The 24,460-nt window shown below is 39.1% G+C and overlaps 1 protein-coding gene across 3 annotated transcripts in view; it reads right to left on the reverse strand.

Moving 5' to 3' along the window:
- The window catches only part of DAAM2 (dishevelled associated activator of morphogenesis 2), a 311,847-nt gene that overhangs the window by 134,316 nt on the left and 153,071 nt on the right, over positions 1-24,460 (reverse strand). For all 3 annotated transcript variants that reach the window (XM_042452668.1, XM_042452654.1, XM_042452662.1), the window contains exon 2: positions 23,080-23,285. In XM_042452668.1, the coding sequence (XP_042308602.1) occupies positions 23,080-23,253 (174 nt within the window). In that variant the 5' untranslated portion in view covers positions 23,254-23,285. The remainder of the gene's footprint in view (positions 1-23,079; positions 23,286-24,460) is intronic.

Consider the following 24,460-nt stretch of genomic DNA (forward strand, 5'->3'; position numbering starts at 1 on the left):
ATATCATCATACTGACATGCATGATGCATATGGATTCTGACACTGTAAAAGGTTGGGGGGGCATTTTAAGAAGGTTGGGGTGCATTTTAACCCCTACAATCCCCCCTGGCAGGTGACAAAGGTGCACCAGATATGACCAGAAGTGATATCATGCCACTTCTGGTTAGGTTTGAGGTCAATTTTCTGCCAATTTTAAAGTCTTTTTCCCCCACAGTTTTGATGTATGTGGAGGATTGTGGGGACAAAATTGCTGCTTCCTATAGCAAACACAAACCATCTCGGAGGCTGGGGCTAGAAAAAATCCTCTAAATTAATTTTAGGAGGTCTGAAGGCTTCAGGGACCACACTTTTCCCACCACTGCCCTACAGCCACATTGATTCCTCACTTTCACATTTTAGATACAAACCGTATACCCTATACAGCAGTATTCCTCAACTTCATGCCATCTAGATGTCTTATCATTCCCAGATAGAATGGTCATTTTTGATGAAGACTACACTATAGCATGGGTGATTCAGTGAAAACAAATGTAAAGTTGCCAAAAGGAAAGAAAAAAAAGGAGAGTATGGCCTGAACCAATGGGCCAAAAGAAGTGGCTTCCAACCACTTCAGGGCATGGTGTTCTGATGAAGCATGCCCCCGAAGCAGCTGGGAGCTGTTCCAAGGCCACCAAAGCTGGACCAAAGCCGCCAAGAAAAGGAGTAGCAAAAAATATTCTTGCTGGTGGCTTGTTTGGGAGTAGCTTTGAAAAACTGGGCATGTGACAAATTTTTAATCAAGCCATGCAATTGAAAACAAGGGCAGCAAGGTGTCAGCCTATTGCACTTTAACAAATGCCTTAATCAGCTTTCCCTCCAGAGACAGGTATGCACTTTGGAAACAAAGAGAAATATGGGGAAGGAAAGAGAATAGATTGCCCATAGTAAAACAAAACAAAACAAAACAAACAAACAACCTAAACCAAACCAAAAATCCTGTTTCTGTGTTTAATTGTCTCCCAGCTTTAACAGCACTGAGTAATACACTACATTCAGCATGAAAATGTTAATGTTAAAGCTAGTGTGTTAACATTTAACGCTGATTCAAGAAATGATTCATTGATGTTAATCATTTCAATGAATGTTATTAGATTATACAAAGTATCAATAATGTTAGTGATGTTCTATTTTTAAAATGTTTAAAATCAAATTAAAATGACTAAAAATAGATTCTTCCCTCAACTTATCCCACAAAACCAACAGATTCAAGTATCATGAACCACTATTGTTTATTTATAGTTAGTTACTTTCACTGATCTTATAACAAATGAAATCATCGTTTAAAACAATAACAAATTATGGGTAGCATATTATTTTGTAATGCAATATTTCCAAACTCAGAGCAAGATTAGTTTGTTTGTGTGTTTTTTTAAAGGCAGCCCCATGACACACTATATGCTCCCAGCTACATAGATACATTTGGTTCTTTCTTAAAATGTAAGTTTGAATGAGATTTTTAAAGGTGTTTGAAAACTTACACCTGCTAAGGAAACTGCACTGGTTCTGGCTCTTTAAGCAAGAAGGCTTGTTGCTGTGTAATGAATTAAAGAGCACTAAGAGATGCCAAGCTGATCTTAATAGCATTAAAAGGTGATTCACCAGGCACAATTGGTATTAAAGAGATTCTCCTTCCACTCCGTGGCAGAGGGTGGTACATTAGAGAAGGAAGACACATGTCAGCAGTGAGGAGGGCCGCTGCTGGTGTGTCTTTTCCTTCTTCAACATTTTAACATCTACCCTATCCCTCCCTCCCTCCCCCTCTCTCTCTCACACACACACACACAGAGTTTTCACAAACACATTCTTTTCTCTCCCACGTGCACATGGGCTGTTCTTAATCCTTTACATCACATACATGTGTTAATCATAGAATCACAGAGTTGGAAGAGACCACAAGGGCCATCCAGTCCAACCCCCTGCCATACAGGAAATTTAAATCAAAGCATCCCCGACAGATGGCCATCTCGCCTCTGTTTAAGGACCTCCAAGGAAGGAGACTCCACTACACTCCGAGGGAGTGTGTTCCACTGTCGAACAGCCCTTACTGTCAGGAAGTTCCTCCTAATGTTGAGGTGGAATCTCTTTTCCTTTAGCTTGCATCCATGGTTCTGGGTCCTAGTCTCTGGAGCAGCAGAAAACAAGCTAGCTCCCTCCTCAATATGACATCCCTTCAAGTATTTAAATAGGGCTATCATACACAGATCACTGTCTCATCCACACCCTTCTCTCACACTTACAATTTTTCCACTTTCAAACACACACACACACACACTTCTCACAAACACATACAACCATACATGCCATTTCATCCACCCAAACCATTCTTACTCACATGTGCACAGGCTCCCTTCACACAGACTTTCCCTCCATACAGATGATCAGCATTGAACAGGAATGATTCCTATGATGAGCTGGGTTGGGAGATTTAAATATTCCTTTCCAGCATGCTTTCATGAGAATAAATCTACAACGCTGAGGACCTCACATACCACACAATCATCACTATGAGTTCACTTTAACTACTGTGGGCTACATCCTATGGAATCCTGGTGGTTTCCTCTGTAGTTTGCTGAGGCATTAAAGCTTTCTGGCTAAGACTTTTAAATATTTCAGCAAATCCCAGGGTCTCAAAGGATGATGCCATGGCAGTTAAAGTAGAATTGTAGCACTATAAGAGTAGCATGAAAGGGCCCCAGATTAGATCCATGCCAGAGATTTCCCTTCTATGCTGAAGATGATCTAACAGAGGTGTATAAGAATATTCCAGGCTATAGGCACATCTCTCTCATACGATGGTCTATTTTATACTGCTGCTTAGACAAAAAGGCTTCCAGAGCAGCTTGAGTACAATCAATTGGATGCAATCCTTGTTCACAAATACACAATCTCAATGAGAGACTGCTCAAAAGGAAAAAGGGGCAGGAAATAAAGAAAATAAATATTCTTTATATGAATATCCAATATTTTGGAAGGGGTACAAGGCATAATTTCAACTCTATGGCCTCCTCGGTTTCCGTTATTATTGTTTTAAGACCTAAGGCATTGGCACTATTTCTTTAGTGCTTCAGTCTTTGATGTATATCAGGGTGGGCATTTACAAAGGGTCAACTTCAGGTACTGATCCAAAGCAGACCACACACAACTACTTTGTCTTTTACCAGAAATGGCATTCTAGTCAGTTTGCTTTTTAAATATATATATATATATATATTCATTTAAAGCAAAATCTGTTGTTGTTGTTGTTGTTGTTGTTGTGTGCTTTCAAGTCTTCACCACAACAAAAGATTTTGCTTTAAATTAAAATTGTTAAAAAAGCAAAGTGGCAAGAATGCCATTTCTGGTACAGGACAAAGTGACTTTGCTTTTTTATAAAATCATTTTCATTTAAATCAAAACCATGCTTGTATTTTAAGATAAATATCCTTTCAGCTGGAGGCCTAGGTGGCTATATAAAAGCTCCTACTTTCCTAGCCTGTAGGTTTTACTATTCCCACCCTTGATCTATACTTTAACAGCCTTACCTAATTATTAGGGAATAATAATTTCCTTAAGTTTTGGACTACAATTGCTATTGGCTGTAGCCAGCATGGCCAGTCAACTTATGTATACTGAAGCTGTAGTCAAAAACAACCTGGATGAGTTTGAGTTGGGGTAGTCTGCTTTATCATTTTAACAGTCTTGATTGCTAAGAACCAATAATGGTTTTCAACAGTCTGCCATATGTAGTCAACAGCAATCTTGAATCATATCTCCACTCAGCACACAACAGAATGAGGAACTGATCAGTGCTTGGCTACTCATCATAGATGTTTATCACACTATGCTCTTAAAGAGGTACTATTCCAGTGTGACTCCTCTAGCTGCCTCCTGTTGCATGCTGGGATTGGCAGTTTTAAGGAGGGGTATTTAGAATTCTCAGGCAAAGAAGTTCAGCTCCTTAAAACTGCCAATCCCAGCATGCAACAGGAGGCTGCTAGAGGAGTCACACTGGAATAGTAGCTCTTTAAGAGCATAGTGTGATAAACATCATAGTCATGATCTAGCAGGATGTTCTACTATACAAACATGGACAATTAAATACAGTTTCAGCCTGTGTTTCAAACCACCTGCTTAAATGACACCCATAACCAACACAGGAAGAATTGGGATGAAGCTGTGACCCTGGGCTAAAAATCAGAGCAAAATAACCCCCCCCGTTTACTCCAGTTCATGCCAGAAAGTGCAAACTATCACATAGGTATATAGACTATGTGCTAGTGCAGAGACCGAGTAGGGGATGGTGCAGATATTTTTTTTGTTACCCACCCACAAAGCGATTGCATATACATAGCTGGTGAGCTGCACCATCAACTTCTTGCACCACTGACACATTGCACACCCCATGAAGTGAAATGGTGACTAACAGAGGGTGTCGTCAATAATATAATGGATTTAATCTTAACATTAATAAACTTGCCAGTCCAACAGGGGCCATGGGGGAAGGGCAAAAAGCAAGCATGTATGGGGGGCGGGCACCATGATCATGCTGCAGCAATGTGTTATTGGGTGCATTGATGTGGCATATGGGTAGTCAATTGCTTGTGCGATCAAGTGGTCAGTTGTATAGTTAGTTGTGCAGGGCATTGATTGGGCTGGCTGATGGGCAGAACAAGGGGAATCATCGCTGGCTGCTGGTGGCACATCCTTACACATGTGCACACATTTTTGGGGCAGAGAAAAAATAATGGCATGGAACAGCAGCTTGTATCTGCGAATGCCCCATTTTGGCTGGTCCAGCCTGGCAGAAGAAAGGGAGTGTGTACACTGCCTGTGGGTGTTGAGCCTGTGATGGGAGCTGGTGGTGCAGTCAGTGCGCTCTCTCTGAGAATTGGGAAATCCCAGAGGTAAAGCAACTTTTCTCCTCAAAGAGCTCAGGCTCTTTGAAAGAAATAGGAGCTGTCCAATAGTGCAGCCGTGCAACTCCCATTAGCTTCAAAAAGATTTGTTTACAAGACAGGTTTTTAAATTTAATCTTAACAAAACATACACACATATCTGCACACACATCACACACAGAAGAGGCAAACTGACCACAAACATCAAACAATACCAACACAAACAAAAACACTGTTTCCCCACTCCTCATTAAAATTTCAGACAAAACTGACCTCTCACTCTCCAAGTTAAATACATAAGTATATATAGCAACCATGTACTTTTTCATTTTTCTCTTCTTCTGTGCTTAAACATCTGCTAATTCAATCCAAATGAATACAGCTCAGTACTGAAATCCCACAAACATATTTATCTCTTTTTTCCTCCTTAGAAAAGTGATAAATGGGTCCCAATTTTCAGACAAAAAAATAATCTGTGCCTTATCTTTCATCAAAATAAACAATTTATCTATTCCAGCCATTTCTATAATCCTCAGTATCAGTTACTTTTAGATTGAATCTTTGTATTCTTCCAGTATTTGCATACAACATTCTGGCAGCCAGAATCATAAAATGTAGGATTTGTCATTCAGTTCTCTGACCTGCACATTTGGCATCCCCAGTAAAAATAATTCTGGCACTAGATTAATTTTAGACCTGATACAGACGGCCAAAAGCGCCATCATGGGGTGATTTTAGGGCTCCAGAGGGCTGGGTGTCCCTACGTGCCCAGCCCTTCCAGCAGAGCCTGTGCGCCATGATGGCAGAGTCCCACCCACAGGGGGTGCCCAAATGGAAGCAGTGACGTCAATGTGCACAAGCGCCATTATGGCACTTCTAAAAATAAGTCGCTCTATGAGGCTTCCTTTTAGGGGGCACGTCAGTACCGTGCTGTGGGATTGGCGCGGCACTGATGAGGGGCAAAAACAGGTGCCATGGAGGTGCCTGTCTGTATCACCTCTTAGTTTTATACACTTTTTGCACTGACAACTGTATCTATTTCCAAAATTTCCCAGCCTTATACATAACCACCACATTTGATAGAAGGATCATTCATGTGTTTTGCAATTCCAGCAAATATTCTTTGCAACTTCATACTTTTTGGATAACCTTACTGGGGTCAGATACCACCTGTACATCATCTTAAGGAAGTACAAGACAGTTTTTCACAAGCTTGTAGCCTATGCCTTTTGTTTTGCTTCAGAAATAAACTTCAGAATAGGTTTCTTTTGCATATATTTTTACCCTCTGCTGCTCCAAGTATGATGCTCAGAATCCTAACACACCCAATATTCTAATTTTAGCCACATTTTTGTGATTCTTCCCTCCTCAGCCATAATTCTGTTTCAAACCCTTGCAAAATTGAGGAGTGGGTGCTTTGGGGAAGTATTTTTTCTTATGTATGTTTTTCATTCCACTTTAAGAATAGTAACACATGTTGTGTTTAGGTCAGTCGGGTGTTCCTGCTTGCGTCTAGGTTTTACTATTTATAGGGGATTTTGACAGAGGTCTTGCTATAAGAAGCTACTTATAGGACCAGTTATTCTATTTTTAATGAATGGTTTTTATAATTGCAGGATCATTTTCTGGAGCCTAGGTGGTTGCTTTACCCAGGGGTTTCTGTACCAACATACACACTTTTATAGCTTGTCTCAAACTCAACTGGTTTCAGCTTGCAGTTCCGTCTGGTTTTGTTTTTAAAAAAGTCAACTCAAAAAGCTGTGTTGTCATTTAGCCTGCCTTGAGAATTTTCCAAGAAATTATTATTTAGTTGCAGGAAGAATCCAATTAATTATCTATTTTGTCACATTCATTTCCCTCCAGAGAAGTTCATCATGCCAAATGCAAACTTTTGCCATGTGAGAATGCACACAAAATGTATCTGCAATAAAAGTCAACACAGTGATTTGGTCACATCAAGAAGTATTTATTTATTTATAGTATTTCTGTATTGTATCCCAGCCCAGAAAAGGCTCTTAAAGAGATGAACAAATAAAAACAATTAAAATAATACATAGATTAAAAAAACATTTTAATAAATGCATTAAAACAATCAATTCCTTAAAACAATCCTAAAATTCAATTTTAAAAGAGTAAAAAATGAGCATTTCCAAACATCAGCTGCCACATGGAATAGCATTATTTTGGCTGTATCATGCAAGTCAACCCATGGGGAGAGGCAGACTGAGAACATATCAGAACACACTGGGGCACATTGCTTCTTGTGTAGGAATAATCTGAATAATAATTACATCTGTAAAGAATAATAAACTTAGCCTAGTAGAGTATCTGTAGGGTATCTGTAGGGTTGCTGTGACCAACTTTAAAATCTGACAGATTCAACTGTTCTTTTGCACATGCTGGTTAGAAGGCACTTTATTTTCACAGCCTATAGAAACCTGACAAATATGCAGCACAGGTTGAGAATACGAGAGAGAGTTGCAAGAACCAACTCCAAGATGAAAAACAGCAACACAAATATTATCATTTTTCATATAAATATTTCCAGGCAGTATGATGGTAAAGTTTTGACTATGCTTGAAAGTGGTCCTCACTGGCATTTGGTCACACACGCATTGCAACTATGTATGTCAGCTATGACCACAGCTTAATCCATCCCCTCAAACATCTAAAACTGATGGTTCCTCTCTCTCCCTTCTCATTTTTTCATCACAGAAGCAGCCACAGGGAGAAGAGATTTTATATAAAATAAGAAAATCCAGAAAAGATAAGAGGAACCAATAGTAAGGAACACCACCAGTTATTTGATATGTCGGTCAAACATGGAGAGAGTAAACAATCTTTTTGGAAAACTTTCCCCTTGTATTTATACAATGGTCTCTGCTCCACCTTCACGGCAAACAAATGTTGATTTATCTTTTATTCAGATACTGCTCCTTTGTACACAATATAATGAAGTAAGCACACATAACCTTCCTCCTAAGAGTGAAGCAGAGGAAATGCAGGGATCACTCCACAAATACCCTGATCTTTGAATATATGTACTCAACATATGGCTAAAGATCAACAAGCAATAGGCTAGATGGGCTGGAAAGCAATAGCCCGATCCCTTCCCAATTGCCAAATATTTTAAAAGGAATACACATGAACTTTACATATGCAGCCCATTCAGCATTTTAACAACATGTTGCCCTGAAGAGAAAATTTCCTCTAGTACGTCAGCCAAACTATTGGGCACTATCTTTAGCTCAAAGAAGAAAAGATTGAGAGGTGACACAATAGCCACTTTTGAATATCTGAATGAAAGGCAAGTAGAAGATGGAGCAAACTCATTTTCTGCTGTCTCAGAGACTAGAACACAAACCAATTAATTAACTTCTATTTATTTATTTATTTATTTCATTTGTATGCCGCCTTTATCCCAAAAGGGACCCAAGCACAAAACCACTAAACACCTAGAAAATTTATGGAAGATACACTGAAGATGTAACACTTACAGGAGCTAAACACAAAACACAAAATAGCATTCGGTACAAAAGAGGCAAATGAAAAATATTTAACTATATGATTCAGCATTTCAGAATGATTTTACTTTAGAATAATCTAATGCAATTGAGCACTCAAAATACTCTGCATTTACTATGACTTCTCCTACCCCATCTCCTACAATCTGATTACCTAGTTTATGTGTGTACCTCTTGCATCAATGTTTCTTGTCTCTGTGTGCATGTAAACAAATGTGAATTACTTATGTTTACATAATTAACCATTGTTTGGGTTTTGTAAGTAAGATCACTGTGAGAGGTAAGGGGGGGGGAGAGACTGTGGCGAACAATATCAATACCTAATAAAAAAACCTTACATTAAAAAAAAACTATTTATCATAATGTAAATGAAGAAAATAGATCACTAAGAAATTTCTAATGGAGCCAGCACACTGCTGGTCTGTAGTGACTGCCTTTAATTTTTCAACATTTTTGAGATATGCCTCTCCCCCAGCCTTCTACAACACTGCCAGCAGGATCACAAAGACTCCTCTTTAAAAAAAAACCTCTCAGTCTTGTGATTTATAGCAGCCTTGGGGTTAATGAACGTAGACTAAACCAAGTGCTGTCCTCTATGGCCTTGGAAAAAGAACAGAACTAAGGGGATATAAAGAAAAAGATTATCAACCTTGCACTGTGCACTATTCCAAAATAAGATCCAATACAGCATAACTATTATGGTGTTAACATGTTAACTGAGTAAGGCCACATGGAAGACAAACTATTTATGTTGCCTGGCAATGGCAGATACATTCTTGTGTTAGTAACAGGTCCAGGAACATTACAAAAAATGTCTTTACACTCCATATGCATCCAGCTGCAATGAATGCACCAAAGCGTTCATTTTATGACATGAATGACAACTTATGTGGCATAACTGAGGTACAGTGGGCCCTTCTTATCAGCAAGGCTTCTATTCCCAACACACACACACGTGTACATGGATAGAAAAAAACCACTGGGCCTCAAGTCTTACAGCTTTCAACGGCAGCACACACACATACACACAGCCACTCTGTTGGGACCACGTGACGTGCGGCCATTAAATTCAGTGGGGCTTGCCATCCGCGGATGCTCAGATCTGCAGATGATAAGCCCGCAGTTAGGGCACACATGCTGTACTGAGAATTAGGGCCACACATTATAGTGTTTTATCCACTAACAAGTAGGTGGTGAGCCCACACTCCAAACAATATACTTGCAATTATTCTAAACATGTCACTTAATAGGTATCCTATATCACTTTCCTTCAGTACTGTACAGTATTCAAAGATATTGCTGTACTAGTCTGGAAAATCATATGCAAAGGGATCTTGTAGCACCTTTGAGACTAATTGAAAGAAAGAAGCTAGTAGCATGAACTTTTGTAGACTTGAACCTACTTCCTCATGCAAGCTCCAGGAGCCCACAGTACTCTTAAGGAAGAGACTCAGAAGAGGGGGATGCTCTGAACAGAAAGCATTCAGTATTTTCTTCCACACCACCTTACCAAACTACATGTCTCTGCTACCATTCTCAAACTCTGAAGACAAGCTATCAACAGTGCCTTTATCTTCCCAGAGTTGTAGTAACCAAAAAATACATTATTAGGGAAGGGGACTTTATGGAACAGTCAGCCCCTCTAGTGAAGCAGAATCAACTACAATACAGGCCTCACCAAGTATCATAAAGACTTCATAAGGCTTCCAATCTTGAGTGACAAGAGCCTTCCATAGCTGTAGTAGAGGAGAAGAACACCAACTCATCCCTAAATTCCTGATCTGTTTTAAAAGACCTGGTGATCAAGAAATGGTGGTGATTTGATCTCATCTAGCCTGCTCAGACTGACTGCTCCTATCCCACTGTAGGTCTGAAGCCCCAGGATGTGTGGAAAGAATATATATATAGCTTATATCTACTAGACATGCAATAGGCAAGTTGGCTATATACTTATTTAATCGCCATGGTGATGTTACTTGGGAGGCCACATTCCTCCACATAAAGTGAAGGAAAATATGTTTGGGATGCACCTACTATCATAAATACCTCTAAAGTGGTTGTAGCGATATATAAAAAATGATTGAGATAATAAGCAGTCCTTGTGTGTACATTTTCTAGTCTATTTATATGGTTTTGTTGTTGGTGGTGTGTGTCTTCAAGTCATGTCCAACCTATGATAATTCTAAGGCAAGCCTGTCATGGAGTTTTCTTGGCAAGTTACTTCAGAATGTTTGCCACTGTGACCTTCTGAGGCTGAGAGTGTGTGTCTTGCCGAAGGTCAAGAGTGGGTTTCTGTAGCCAAGTGGAGATTCAAACCTTGCTCTCCAGAGTCATAGTCCAATGTTCAAACCACTACACCATGCTGGTTCTCACAGCTTAATTTTATTTGTAAAGTTACCATCTAGTTTCTGTACAATTTTAATCAACTGTCCTAGTCCTTGAAGTAAAGTATATTGCCATCACAACCAGCAGCTAGCCTTATGTTCCACGATCTTCTCTAAACCCCTTTTAAAACCTTTTTAAATTGGTGGCTGTGTCCATAATTTGTACGAGCAAATCCTACAGTTTAACTGTATATTCTTTGAAGTGGCTTCTTTGTTTTTTTCTGAATTCCACACCATTCGGTTTCATCAGAGATGGGGGGAATGTCTCTATACATTTCATGGACCAGCCACAATTTTATGTTCCCTCCCATACTTATTATTTTTTCTAAACAGCATAGCATCAAATACTGCAGCCCTTCCTTATACAGGAAAATTCTTCCAACTCCTTAAACGTTTTAGCTGCCCTCTTCTGCACCCGCTCCATCTCAGCAATAGTCTTTTTGAGACACAACCATCAGACCTGTTCAGCTACACTTCGAGACTTTAGAAAGGCAATAAAATTTGGCAGTTTAATTTTATTGATTTATTGATTTTATTTCATGTATATCTCATCTTTCTTTGTACAGACAAATTTCCTAATGTTTTCTAATACAGAATCTGGCTTTCTTTTTTTCATAACTGCTGCAAATTGGGGAGTGGAGCTCTTTTCATGGAGATTAGTGATACAGACTCTTATCTTTCAAGAAGATAAAAAACTAGGGCCTTCTCTGTGATAGCTCCTAGGCTGTGTAATGTTCTACTGACATTCTATCAGTTTCTACCATCCATTAAATGAGAGTAAATATCTGTTCTTTTTAAATACTTTTTTTTCCATTTTGAATAACCCACAAATGGAACATGTGCAAAACCACTGTGTATGGCTGCTGCCACACTGCAGAATTAATGCAGTTTGACACTGCTTTAGCCGTCATATTATGGCCCTTAAAAAGTGTAGAATGCAAATAACATTAAGAAGCAGTTATTTTATTGTGACATATTCAAAATTGGTTTTTTCCTCCTTTTATTTTGTATATTTCTAATTGTTGCATGGACTTTGCAAGCCTTTTGATCAAAATAGGAATATGAAAACAATATCACCACTACTACTACCATTAAAGAAGACACCCTTGGAGGGGGAGGGAGTAGTGCCTTTCCAATAACTTGAAAACAAATATACAATATACACATGTTGCCTATCAATATGTGTTGTGCAGCAGCAAACTCACAGGCAGAGAGCTAAGTCCCATGGTATACTGAGGATGCCTCTGAAACACCCTGTTCTGAAATACCCAAAACAGCTCTAAATTCACCAAAATCCAGTCTTCCAAAATGTCTAAGGAACTCCCACAATCAAAGCTTTGGAACAGACATGAATCCCTGTGTTCAGAGATAAAGAAGCAAAGAACCTTGCTGTAATGAACCTGAATTGCTGGCACTTATTGGAAGGTTACGCTCTAGTTCAGATTCCATTAACAAGCCCCCAAAGCCAGGAGGAGGACCTTTCCAACGTTTTGTACAGCCACAACATGTCCCTTGCCTTTTGCAAGCTTCTTGTCAACTCAGTGGAGCAGAACATGCTACTGGGTTTGCACAGCATGGAACACAGCTTAGGCTGCCTGACCCAAGAAGAGCCTCTGGACAATAATATAAGGGAACAACATCTGCTGGTTCAGCAGAAATCCCCTTTCAGTGTTCTTCTTTCCTCAGTTCCCCCCTTCTCCTCCCCTCATTTCCCTTCACCCCTCCTCTCCTCTGTCTTTGTTTTTGAAAGCCAAAACCCTTCAGATGAGACCCTATCAGGGAAACTAGGTGTGGGAAAGGTTATTAGGAAATAGCTGCTACTTTTCCGGCTTCCCCACCCAGACGCTTTTCCTCTTCATCAACCCTTTACTGTTCAGCTCTCTAATGCTAATGAGATCAGGAGGAAAAAAGGCTCCAGCCATTTGCACTTTGGTTCCAGCCAAAGAACATAGGCAGGCACACACCTCTCTGATCACTTCCTGCTCAAAACAAATGTCAGCGGGCCTCATGCCATTGAACCTGAGCCAGGAAAGGCTCAGGGAGAAAATAAAATTGCTGTGCCTGAGTGAGGGCCCTGTGCCATAAGCAAGCTGCATTTTCAGGACAGGGCGTTGGTGTCACCCTCTCACTTCCTCGGCAGCTCCATCCCCGTTCCATGCATCCTATTTATCCAAATGACTTTGCCGAGCAAAACTCTTGACCGCAGGACAGAGCCTTTAATTCTCTCTAACGATGTTATGTAAAAGCGCTGGAGGGATGACAAGAGCCCTGCTAATGAGAATTATTGAAAGTGAATTAAGAGAGCCAATCTACACGTGGCATCCCTGTTGCAACACAGCATGGCTAGATTTGTCAGTTGACATCCTGGCACCAGATGCTAGTTTTCTGCTCAAAAGTCTCACATGTGATACAATAGTTTCACATAACTGACCTAAAATACAAACTATATTGTGAAAAGTCCAAATATTCCCAAGCCTCTTGTAGCCTTCTCACAGTATTAAAGGCTGCAACATTCTTTACAAGAATATATTTTTGTTGATCTCTCATATGTTTTAACTATATTGTATTTATTTGAACTTGTAAGCCAAGTTTGGTGGAAAGATAGGGTTATAAATAAAGTGAATAACAGTCCTCACTGAAATCAATAGGATTTATTTCTTCATAAATACGGTCTGCTGCATAATGATAGCCACCTGGCTGTCCTCTACTGAGTTTGTTCTTTTGATGACACTTGTCCTTGCTTCCCTTTCAACTTATGATCCAGACACAGGGATTTCCCCTCTCTCTGTTCAGGAGCCTGCCAAACTGGTGACATGAGCCACAAAAAGAGGGGATAGTTCGATTATAAAACAATCTACTGTTTAATTAATTATGCAGCTTTTGCAGCAGCCATTAATGGGTGACCATTACAGAGCCTGACACCAATTCCACAGACATCTCCCAACTTTAATCCCAAATCATCCATACTCTTGTAAGGATGGAACAATGATTGGAAACACAGGTGCTTGGAAATACTAACACCTGATCCAAAGAGTTAAAATTGTCCCAATTAAAGATAGGCAGATCCTTTCCTTGAACAATTCTGCATCTAATTGGGGTTTCAACTCATTCCTCTCTCTCTCTTTTTCACAGTCTGGAGTTCCATGATTTTCATACATGGCCAAGTGGTCCCCAATAGCGGCAGGTAGAATAAAAAGGTACTCCAGTGAGTCAAGGATAACATACTCAGTGATTCTACCAACTACCACAAAATTCCACCCAGATTCAGCTTTGCATTACAACGATGGTGGAAACAAGGAGGCCTTCCAGAAACAGTTGGACTGCAACTCTTTGCAAATCTTCAGTTCTCACTATGGTGGCTAAGGCTGCTGATATTTGATAGTTCAACATCTGGACGGCTACATGACTGCAGCCTCTACATTAAAGAGAGATCTCTGCATTAGAGAAAGCTCAAGATCCATTTGTAACAATCACAATGCTGTGTGAGAAATTAAGGACAGGGTAGCTATGCAATTGGGCAGGGCAGTAACTCCCACTCTTCAATTAGTGAATTCTGCTTTAGGTAACAAATCACTGGCTTTTGGCCAGATGTGTACTTTTTCTCAGTGCAATTTGCTCAACAATTAGAGGAAGTCAGTTCATTGTTCGACAGCAAACAAGGGTGATTAATTGATTAAATGGAGATAACAAAAATACCATTCCCCCTCTCTTTTTCCCTCTCCCATCAATCAGTCACATGAGGCTATTGTCATGGGGACAAATCATTTCCAACTAATTAAATGCCTAATTCATCTTGTGTTTGGAAAAATCACTGGTTTCTGGGATACTATGAGAATTGCCCAATAAATACCTCATATATTGTTCGTACAGATCTTACATGAACCATGGAATGTTTTAATGATGCAAAAACCATTAACAGAAGACAGGGATTGGTCTTCATTTATGTCTTTGTGTATATTACATACTACTCACGGGCAAATCCATTAAAATTAATGTTCACTGTGACATTATTAAGAACTAGAAAAACTAACAGCTTTGCCTGAGCAAGCTTTATCTACAAAGCATCATCCTACAAAAAGCTATAGCTTTGGGAAAGAAATAACAGAAAATCATGTTTGCCAGCAACTGGGAAGCTGAAAGAACACAGAAATAACGAAAAACGAATTTAATCTGACCAAAAGAAAGGGACGCTGCTCTGTTTTCTCTCTAAAATACTCCAAAATTTGGCTGATCATTATCTTCACTGGATCATGTATGGACTCTCATCTTTCAGACTGCAGCTCCCTTGTTTGATTTCCCTGTCCTAGGTTATTACAAAACTCCCATCTTGTAGATTTTTGGAATGAACAATCTACATGGAAGATGGTGCCAAGGGGGTCAATTTTACATTATAGATGGGTCAGCTGGGAAATTAACCAAAATTGTCAGAAAAAGTATCAGGAAAAAATATGTTCAGTGAAAAAAAGGGGGTAATATCAGGCTGGATCACAAATACAGTGGGTCCTTCTCTTACATAGGGGATCCATTCTGCCCCCCCCCCTTGCATAAGAGAAAAATGTGTAAGCTCAAACCTCATAAGAAGTAATGGGGTTCATGCCCACGGTGCGCCCCATTATTCCTTCTGAGGCGTGGGAGGCTTTTTTCTGGCGTGGCTTCCAGCATATGCTGGAAGCCGTGTAGGGTGTGCCCACATATGATACGTGTGCACTGTATCGATAATATATCAGAAAGATAGATAGATATAATTATATAAGTAATTATATATCAGTTGTAAATACCAGTATATACCAGTATATATTAATAATGCATCAATAACATCAGCAATGTATATTGGTTAATGACAGAATATCAGAAAATCGTGGTGCAATTTTTTTTGTCTGCTCCAACTGTTCAGAAAAATTACCATGTGCAATTTAATGGATCAAAGCAGTCTGGATATGAGTAGCACAGGGAGGCAGGTGCAGAATCAAATCAGGAGGGTAAGAAAGGGAAAAGCCCACCCTTCAGTGGTTCTCTATGGCGTGGCTTCCCTCACCCACACCGGAATTTGACCTCCACTGCTTAGTTCTCCTGCCACGAAGTGTAATGAAGTGATGGCAATCTGTTGTGGAAATCAAAGCTTAAATCCCACTACTAGTGAAAACTAGAAAAGCCCCAATGAATCAACAGGATTTATATGTGCTGAATTCCCATTCAGAAATTTATTTAAAGAATGTATCTGGTTATTTAATAATTAATAATTAATTATAATTAATTATATAATAATAAAAATAATAAAAATAATTGTAATGTTTTATTTCTTTCCTTCCTCAAGGCTTGAGGAGGGGAACAGTGTGTTAAAATACAAAAAGTAATAATAATTTAAAAACACACAAACTCACAGTTAAAATACAATACTATAAAATCATTAGAATATACTCATAAGCGTTCATATACAAATTATAAAGCCATGATTTAAAATTGATTGGATAGGCCTGCTGGAAGAGATATGTCTTTAATGCTGTTTTAAATGCAGTCACCGTTTGCAGCTGTCTTATCTCTTCCAGCAGGTCATTCCACAGTCTGGGGGCAGAAGACAAAAAGTCCTCTGGGAAACCATTGCCAGTTTAGTCCTGGCCAGTTGCAGCAAACATTTCCAAGAGATGTACAAGGTGGATTGTATGGGAGAAGATGATCCTGTAGGTAACCTGGACCAAAACCATGTAGAGGTTTCTAGGTAATCACCAACACTTTGTCCTTTGCCTGGAAACTAATTGGCAGCCAGTGGAGTGCTTAAGATCAATGTAATGGATGTACCTGTAGCCAGTCTGGCTGCGATATTCTTAACCAGTTGGAGTTTCTGGACTTGAACAATTTTAAACAAGTTATACTATATACCTATAAAGATATGGGGAAGATTGTTGCACTCCAAAAGGTTCGATAAAAATAATGTGTTTTAATTTGGTGTCAGAATGAAGCTGTTGTTGGTGCCAATTAGGTCTACAAGAGTAGGATATTTTACAATCAGGGTGAAATAACAAGAGATTTTCTTCTGTATCTCCCTGTACTGTTCTGCTCCCAGCACAAGGGAAGGCCACTCCCAGCACATCTCAGTGCTAAGGCAAGTATGAGGAAACTAATTCCTTCAGGTATCAAGGCCCTAGGCCATTTAGGTCTTTAAATGTTGTTACCAGCTCCTGGAAATCAGTTCAATTCTTTTACAATATTGTCAAAAAATTTCAGTACGGTGTTGCCAGCAGTCTAGTTGCTCCCTGTTATACCAACTGTTTCTTCCAAATCATTTTCAAAGGCAGAAGTCCAGCCAGGAAGTTACCACTGCACCAGCTACTGTAGTCAGGAACCACTAATCTACATAGATTCCATCTTATTAGCATTTAGCATCACTTTACTGGACCTGACACAACCCATTACAGTATCCAGGCACTAGTCCAGCACTTGCACAGCCCTAGGTGGTTCCAGTAATGAGAAGTAGTGATATGTGTCATTAGCATACATTTGGCACCCAACCCCCAAACTCTGAACAGCCTCATCCAGAAGCTCCATACAGATATTAAGCAACATGAGAAAGAAAGAACATTACATCCAAGAGCTTAACTAGAGTCTTCCATTGGTATTCTCTCAGCTAAGACTCGTAGATAGCAGTAGACCATCTGTAACACAGTAGGCTCTATTTCCATCATGTAAACCTTGCCCTACAAGAGACCACAGTCAATAGATCTGAAATCTATTAAGAGATCTAGCAGGATCAACAGGTCAGCACTTCCTGCATTGCTCACCTGGAGAAGGTGAGGGCAGGGCAACTAAAGCTATTTTGGTATCCTGCCCTTCTCTGAAGCTAGACTTAAATAGCTCCATATAATCTCTTTCCTCCAAGAATAACTGAACCAGTACTTGCTTGAGCATAAGGTGACACTAGCAGTGGAATCACAGTTCTCACATACCTCTGGGTCCAAGGATGTCCTCCTTAACAGATTTACCATTACAGCCTCTTTCAAAGTGGCAGCACCTCTTCTTAACATAATGAGTCATTTACACCCATCCACTGAAAATGTTCCCAAGAAACTGAATGGACCAAAGAAACTTCCTTTGATACTGCAGTAACTGTGGCGTCAACTTCTGAGCCAGTAAGAGTTATTTTCCCTGTCAAATTGCCTAGCAAATTTATCACAGCAGATCATCAAAGGTTCTACTTCTAGTTGCTCTAAGTTGGGTTTTGACAGGCTTTTCTTCACTTGGAATAACTGTTATGTTGCAACCACACAAGGAACAGAGACATCTTCGATCTCAGAGGAAAATGAAGGCCTGTGGCTGTTGTCATATTTTTAATTTTTTTTTATCCTGTATGGTTTTTAACACCTTTGACTGATGAAAAAGCCAGTGGAACTTCAGAAGCTTGCATCACGTATTTTGTGCATTTCAATGTTCTCTGTCTAATAAGGGGATGGGTACCTGGCAAAGGACAGAGGCAACCTAGTTCTCAAAAGAAGCATTTTTTTGTGTTGGTAACAGAGTTTTAAAGTCCTGGAAATAAAATTTAAACTCTGTTAGCAACACAAAAAATGCTTCCTTTGAGAACTAGGTTGCCTCGTTATCTCCCAGACCCATATGTTAACCCAGTCTCTGAATAGGGAATGTACTTGTTGTTGCACTACCAAATGGTAACTCAGTAAGCTGTTCATTACTGAAAGATTACCTCTTATGCCTTTGGAAAATACAAGGAAAAGCCCTCTGGTTCTCCCTCATAGTCAATTCAGATATTACACCTTAGAAAGTCTGAGGAAAATGCAAAAGATATTAGCAGTCTTTCTTGGCTGCAGCACAAGGTAACCACCCATATGACTATTCCTCCTCTTTCTGACAAGTCAAGTCCCATCCTACCGAAAAAGAGTGACTTGCCACCATTACTGTAATAAGTAACACATAACCAGGGTAACTGGTTAGAAAACTGAGTTACTTCCTAGCTATTTTGTTGCTTCATAACTCCAATTTATGAAGGATAAATTCTGTATTTATGCCACTCCATCACTTATTATTTTTTCTATTTTTTCTTCTCTTTAAATAAAAAAGGAAGGTCAAAGCCATGAATGGAAGAGAGTAGCAATACCAGAACGCCACTCAGTATAATGCCAACCTTTGTTAATTCTGAGCCTTTAAAAAAAGTCTATCCTTCTGCCATCCATCTTCTCCACAGTGCCATTCTCCTGCTTTTTCTGGCTACTGGCTAACAAGGGTTGTTGTTTTAACAGCTCAAATCTTCAAGAGCTACAGGTAGCTTTTACACTTCAGTCCATGGGAATACTTTGTCAACCCAGTTTGTTAAACTTGCAGTATCAAAAATATCAAAAGACATATACTGTATATTTCAACAAGCCAAGGAAGAAACAATGTGTGAGCTCCATCTAATTATGGCCTCTTATGACACCTTGAACATTTGGGGAAAAGAGCTGGGGATTTGGGGAGCAACTCTCTCTGTCTCTGTTTTGTGGCCAATGTTAAGAATTCTTCCAGATTCTCTTCTGTTTCCTGTTCAGTCAATAAATCTGTGCAAAGAAAAACATATGCTCTTACAATAGCCCACAGTGCCAGCAGGCACACAACCAGCTTGGCACATGTTGCACAGACCACCAACTGCAGCAGGCAGCAGCACTTCATTACAAGCAGTGTGCATGGTGCCAAATGGGAAGAGAAAATGGGGAAGTAGCCAACACAGACTGGAATGATGGCTTTGAGCCAGTTTTACCACTGATGGGATACAGATCTATACCAGCATCATCTAAATTATGGGGAAGCCTTCTTCCTTTGTTCCATGAATTCTGGGGAAGGGGAAGATTGAGAGAGAAGAATAACTCAAAGAGCTCACATCCAGAGTATAGACCTAGTTTCCAAGGTAGAGAGAGAGATTGTGTGACTTGTAAAGGATTTGGAGAGTCCACACAACTGGCTTTTTTATTTATTTATTTGCTCTTTCATAAGGAGGGCTCAAGACATGTGGGTGACAACAATACTCACACAGACAGGTAATGATTATTAATGTGCTGCAAGTGAGAGTGCAAATCCTTGCTTGTCTTGTTCTTGCACAGAATGAGAAATCACATAATTTTTCTCTTTGTCTGAGAGATGGTGAGATATTGCCTGCCCTCTTCAGTTTTCATATTTGCAAAACCACTTTTTTCAAACTGTACAATTGCACAATGGCACCATCATGCAAAATTATAATAGCTACTGTTTTATTTCATGAACTTTCAAAAATTAGAATTATCACTTGGGTTTGTTGGTGTCTTTTCCAGCTATCAGCCAATCACCTTATGTGCTTCCTGTGTGTGTATAGATTGCTTCACAGTTCACAGGGAGAAAAGCCAGTAGCGTATACAGAGATATTTCTTACACAGACTTGACTAACAGAAATGCATTTTCTGTCTGGTCTTCATGCTGGTGATGAGAACTCTTGCAGAGATGGAAAATGACAAAAATAAGAAAATTGTGCAAATATATTTAATCTCCCTGGTTGGATTTCTGTGACCCAACTAACCAAGTCAGATCTCAGGCACAGCACTTACAACTTAATGCTTGAACTCAATGAAATATACTGGACAAAAGCTATTCCTATTAGACATAACTGGAGATGTCAGACCAGCCAAAGATGGCAGATGCGGTGATAACATATTTTTAGCCAAGGTTATAGTTAAATAGACATCTGACATCAGGACATGTAAAAAATGTAGTTGTGATCAGGCATTAATCACATATACAGTAACAGGAGGGTCAGAACAAGGTATACCTGGATGAATGAGGAAACCCAAGGAAATGGCACAAGAAAACTTCTCAAAGGGTCAGAGGGCAAGAGACAAGACAAATAAGAGGCAGCAATACATCTGATGAATAGAAACAGAGAAGGGATCTGGGTGCATAATCCCACCATAATGTATTTTTCCCCCAAACTGCCCATAGGAAGGCAGCATGTGATTAAAATAAAAGAAACCATTCTAAAAACCTCATAAGTTCAGATGAATGAGCAGTTGTGCAGAACACTGGAGCCTCTGCTCTGCAGCTAAAAAAATGTTGATTTCTAGTAAGCACTGCTAGGGGATGTTAGCTTTTAGCATTTTAAACTAAATACAGAGAGGGCACTCTGGTTGCTGTCTGAGAATCTGATAAAGAAGACCAGTTTTCCCAGGTCATAAAAAAAGAACAAAATCTTCTATCACATACAGTGGTGGTTTGGAAGTCCATGCCAGAAATTTGGAAAGGATTAAACTGATAAAATCAACAAAATATTCAACTGGAGTATCCTACAATTGAAGTAGTCAAAATGCATCCCAAGAAAACAGGTAAAGCATCCAAGGATAATGAAGATTTACTAGGCTGATTGCAAGACCGTCTGCCTGTTCTCACACTGCTAAGACTTGATTTTATTGTTTTTTTTCCTTAAAAAAAGAGAGATAGGGGCAATGACCCACATTTCAATGGTTAGCACAGGGATACGCTCATGATTTTTATAAATACAAATGCAGTCAAATGCAGCAGCGTTTCATTGTACTTTTTACAAAGCAGATGGCAAATATCAAAGGCCAAACTGTAGCCTCTGGGCATACTTCAAGGGGTCCAGCAAAATATTTGGCTCAGTAGGGATTCTCTGCTTGCATCTCAAAAGTCTCCTCTGTATATAATGATTTTGTAAATATATGCTCACACTACAGTAAACTCCAGTGTACAGTTGCTAGTATTAAACACACAGCTTTTCCCTCTCAAACATTTCCAGGTCATTGATTTTCCCCTCACACACTGAACTTTTCTAATTCAATTAAAAACTCAGCCCGGCTAATCAATACAAAATGCAGCCTGCTTTCTTTTAACATATACAAAGAAGTGGCCACAGCTATGGGCAAGCCATACTGGCCTTGGAGGCAAACTATGCTGCCTACAAGCCTAGTTTCCATTCCAAAGTGCCATTGCCCTAAACACTCACAGCTTTTTTCCCATTTGGACATAACTCAGATTACAATAGCATCCAAGAGATGCTTCACACATGACATGTTTCACACATGTTTCCCCCCTGCATAGAAAATTTTGCAGCAACACTACAAACAAAAAATGTACAGCATCACTTGGGAAGTGGGGCAAAATGTTCATTTCTCCACAAATATGTTTCATGCAGATCTGTGCCACTTTCATATCTTAATTCATACTAAATTGCAGCAGATAACTTCCATCCCTGATTCTACTCCACATCACTTTCACATACTTTTCTGCCGTCTTCTTCCATTACATTTCTGCAATGACACATGCAACTTTTAAAAAAATCCTCTTGATACACACACACACACACACACACACACACACACACACACACAGGTTGTGTATCCCTTATCCAGAATTCCAAAAATCCAAAATACTCCAAAATTGTCCACATGGGTGGCTGAGACAGTAATACCTTTGCTTTCCGATGGTTCACTGTATATAAACATGGTTTCATGCAAAGAAAATTAAAAATATTACACAGAAAATTTTCTTCATGTGTATAAAGTTTATATAAAACAATATGAATTTCATGTATAAATTTGAGTCCCATCTCCAGAACATCTCATGATGTACATGCAAATATTCCAAAAATCTGGGAAAAAATCCAAAATACAAAACCCTTCTGATCCCAAACATTTACACAGATAAGTGCAACAACCTGTATCCATAAACATGCATCAAATATGTTTTTTCTTTAAATCTTTCAGTGTACTTTTAATTTTATTTTTATATTGAAACAACTATGCTGCAGCAGGTGGAGAAAGTACAGAAATTAGTTCAATAGCTCTCTCATCCTTTGGTTCTCTGAATGTTTAGGACTCCCAGAATCCCTGACCACTGGTCATTTTGGTTAGGGATTTTGAGAGTTCAAGAGCAATACATCTAAAGGCATCAAAGATTGAGGTCCACTGAAGTAGCAGACACTTGAGTGTCAACTTACACTTTATTCTTAGAGATATGGCTCAGGTCTTTTGATCCAATATTAGAATTCACAAAGATCTATTCCCTCAAACTTCCTTAAATTAAAGAGTTTCCAGTTAGAAAGAATTCGCCAGTAAAGGTTTTGCCCATGGAAGGCCTGCGGGATACTAAAAAGTAGCATTGCTTAAGGTTTTAAACACAGTAATAGATGCTCTCACAACTATGTTTTATAGGAACCATCTGCCACAAAGAAAAAGCATGAAATCAAAAGGAAAAACAAAAAAGTGGGAAGAAATAAAGAAAAAAGAAAGAACTTACCACAAGCTCAGAAAACCTGGCATTGAGCTCCTCCGCTGGTGGGATTGGCACAGAAAACTCCAAGAACTGCAGAGGGTTATTGTCCTTAAGATTGATTTCAGGCAGGTCACTGCCCCCAAAGCAGCAAAGAAACCCCAAAGCATGACGATTCCTTTTTCGGGGAGCCATGTTCATGGTGATGTGGAGTGCTATCTAACAATCATGATCTGCAGACAAAATGGGGAAAAATCTTTTTAAATACAACCAAGAAACAGAAAGGGCTATGTTGTGTGGTAGGGTGTTGATATAGTTGTTTAAAAACAACATCATCAGCAACAATTGAACATACTTTTGAAAATAAGCAGATACACAGTATGTTGTGAGAATTACTGACAATTCTGAATTATTAGCTATTAACCCTTTTCAGCCATATTTATCTATATTATATTTATACTGGCTATAAGACAGAGTAGGCTGCTAAACGGCATTTAAAATTTCTGCTTTTATTCTGTTCCTTGCAAATCACTCACAATTTTAATTATTTTTTTTCAGAAAAACTATTTCAAAGGAGGAAATCCCATCTGTTAGAACTGAAATGTTTATTGAAAAGTAAAATAAAATATTCTGAAAATGCAGTCAAAATGCAGGGAAGCAAACCAAGAGAGCAGGTACAAGTATGGACAAGGTTCATAGGTTAGAAGTCCTGTGAGAGAAATGGGATCCTAGGAAGAGAAAGGATAAAGTAGCTTTGCGGTATGATTATTTGGGGGCCTCAAGGATGCTTTAGGAAAGAACATCATAGATGAAAATGGTATGACATAGTTTGGATGGGATGATAAACACTGGTAATGATAAGCCTGACATTCGTGAACTCCGTTCTTCCTACCAATATGGCCACACTGAAAGTTGATAACTGAACTTCTGATTTCAATAAGCTATAGTGATGCATTGTATCTCACCACAAAACTGTGGTTTATCTGATCTATATTGCAGGGCTGGCTGGTTTAAGCCAAGTTGGTTTGAGCCAAATGAAATTTGGGGGGAAAAAGTTCTGTTTTGTTTTTTAATTGATTATTATATTTTGATATTATTCCAATTCAAAACTGACTATCAAAATACTGTGAAGCCTATGGACTTCATACCTCCAGAAAACCTGAAATATACATCTGTTCCTGTTATTGTGTGGAATTTTGTCCAGCACTTACAAATAATAGATATGCTAAAGCTACCCAAAACTGGAGCATCTTGATTCCACTGCTTAAGTATGGGTGGTTTCAGTGTGTCAGTATATTCAAAAGTAGATATGATTAGATAGTAGTGAGAAAGCATTGCTAAACTGTTGATAAAGGGATTATAAGAGAAAAAGATGTTAGTACAGGGGAAGATATGTAATTTATTTGTG

Source organism: Sceloporus undulatus, chromosome 1 (assembly GCF_019175285.1).
Source record: "Sceloporus undulatus isolate JIND9_A2432 ecotype Alabama chromosome 1, SceUnd_v1.1, whole genome shotgun sequence".
Lineage (NCBI taxonomy): Eukaryota > Metazoa > Chordata > Lepidosauria > Squamata > Phrynosomatidae > Sceloporus > Sceloporus undulatus.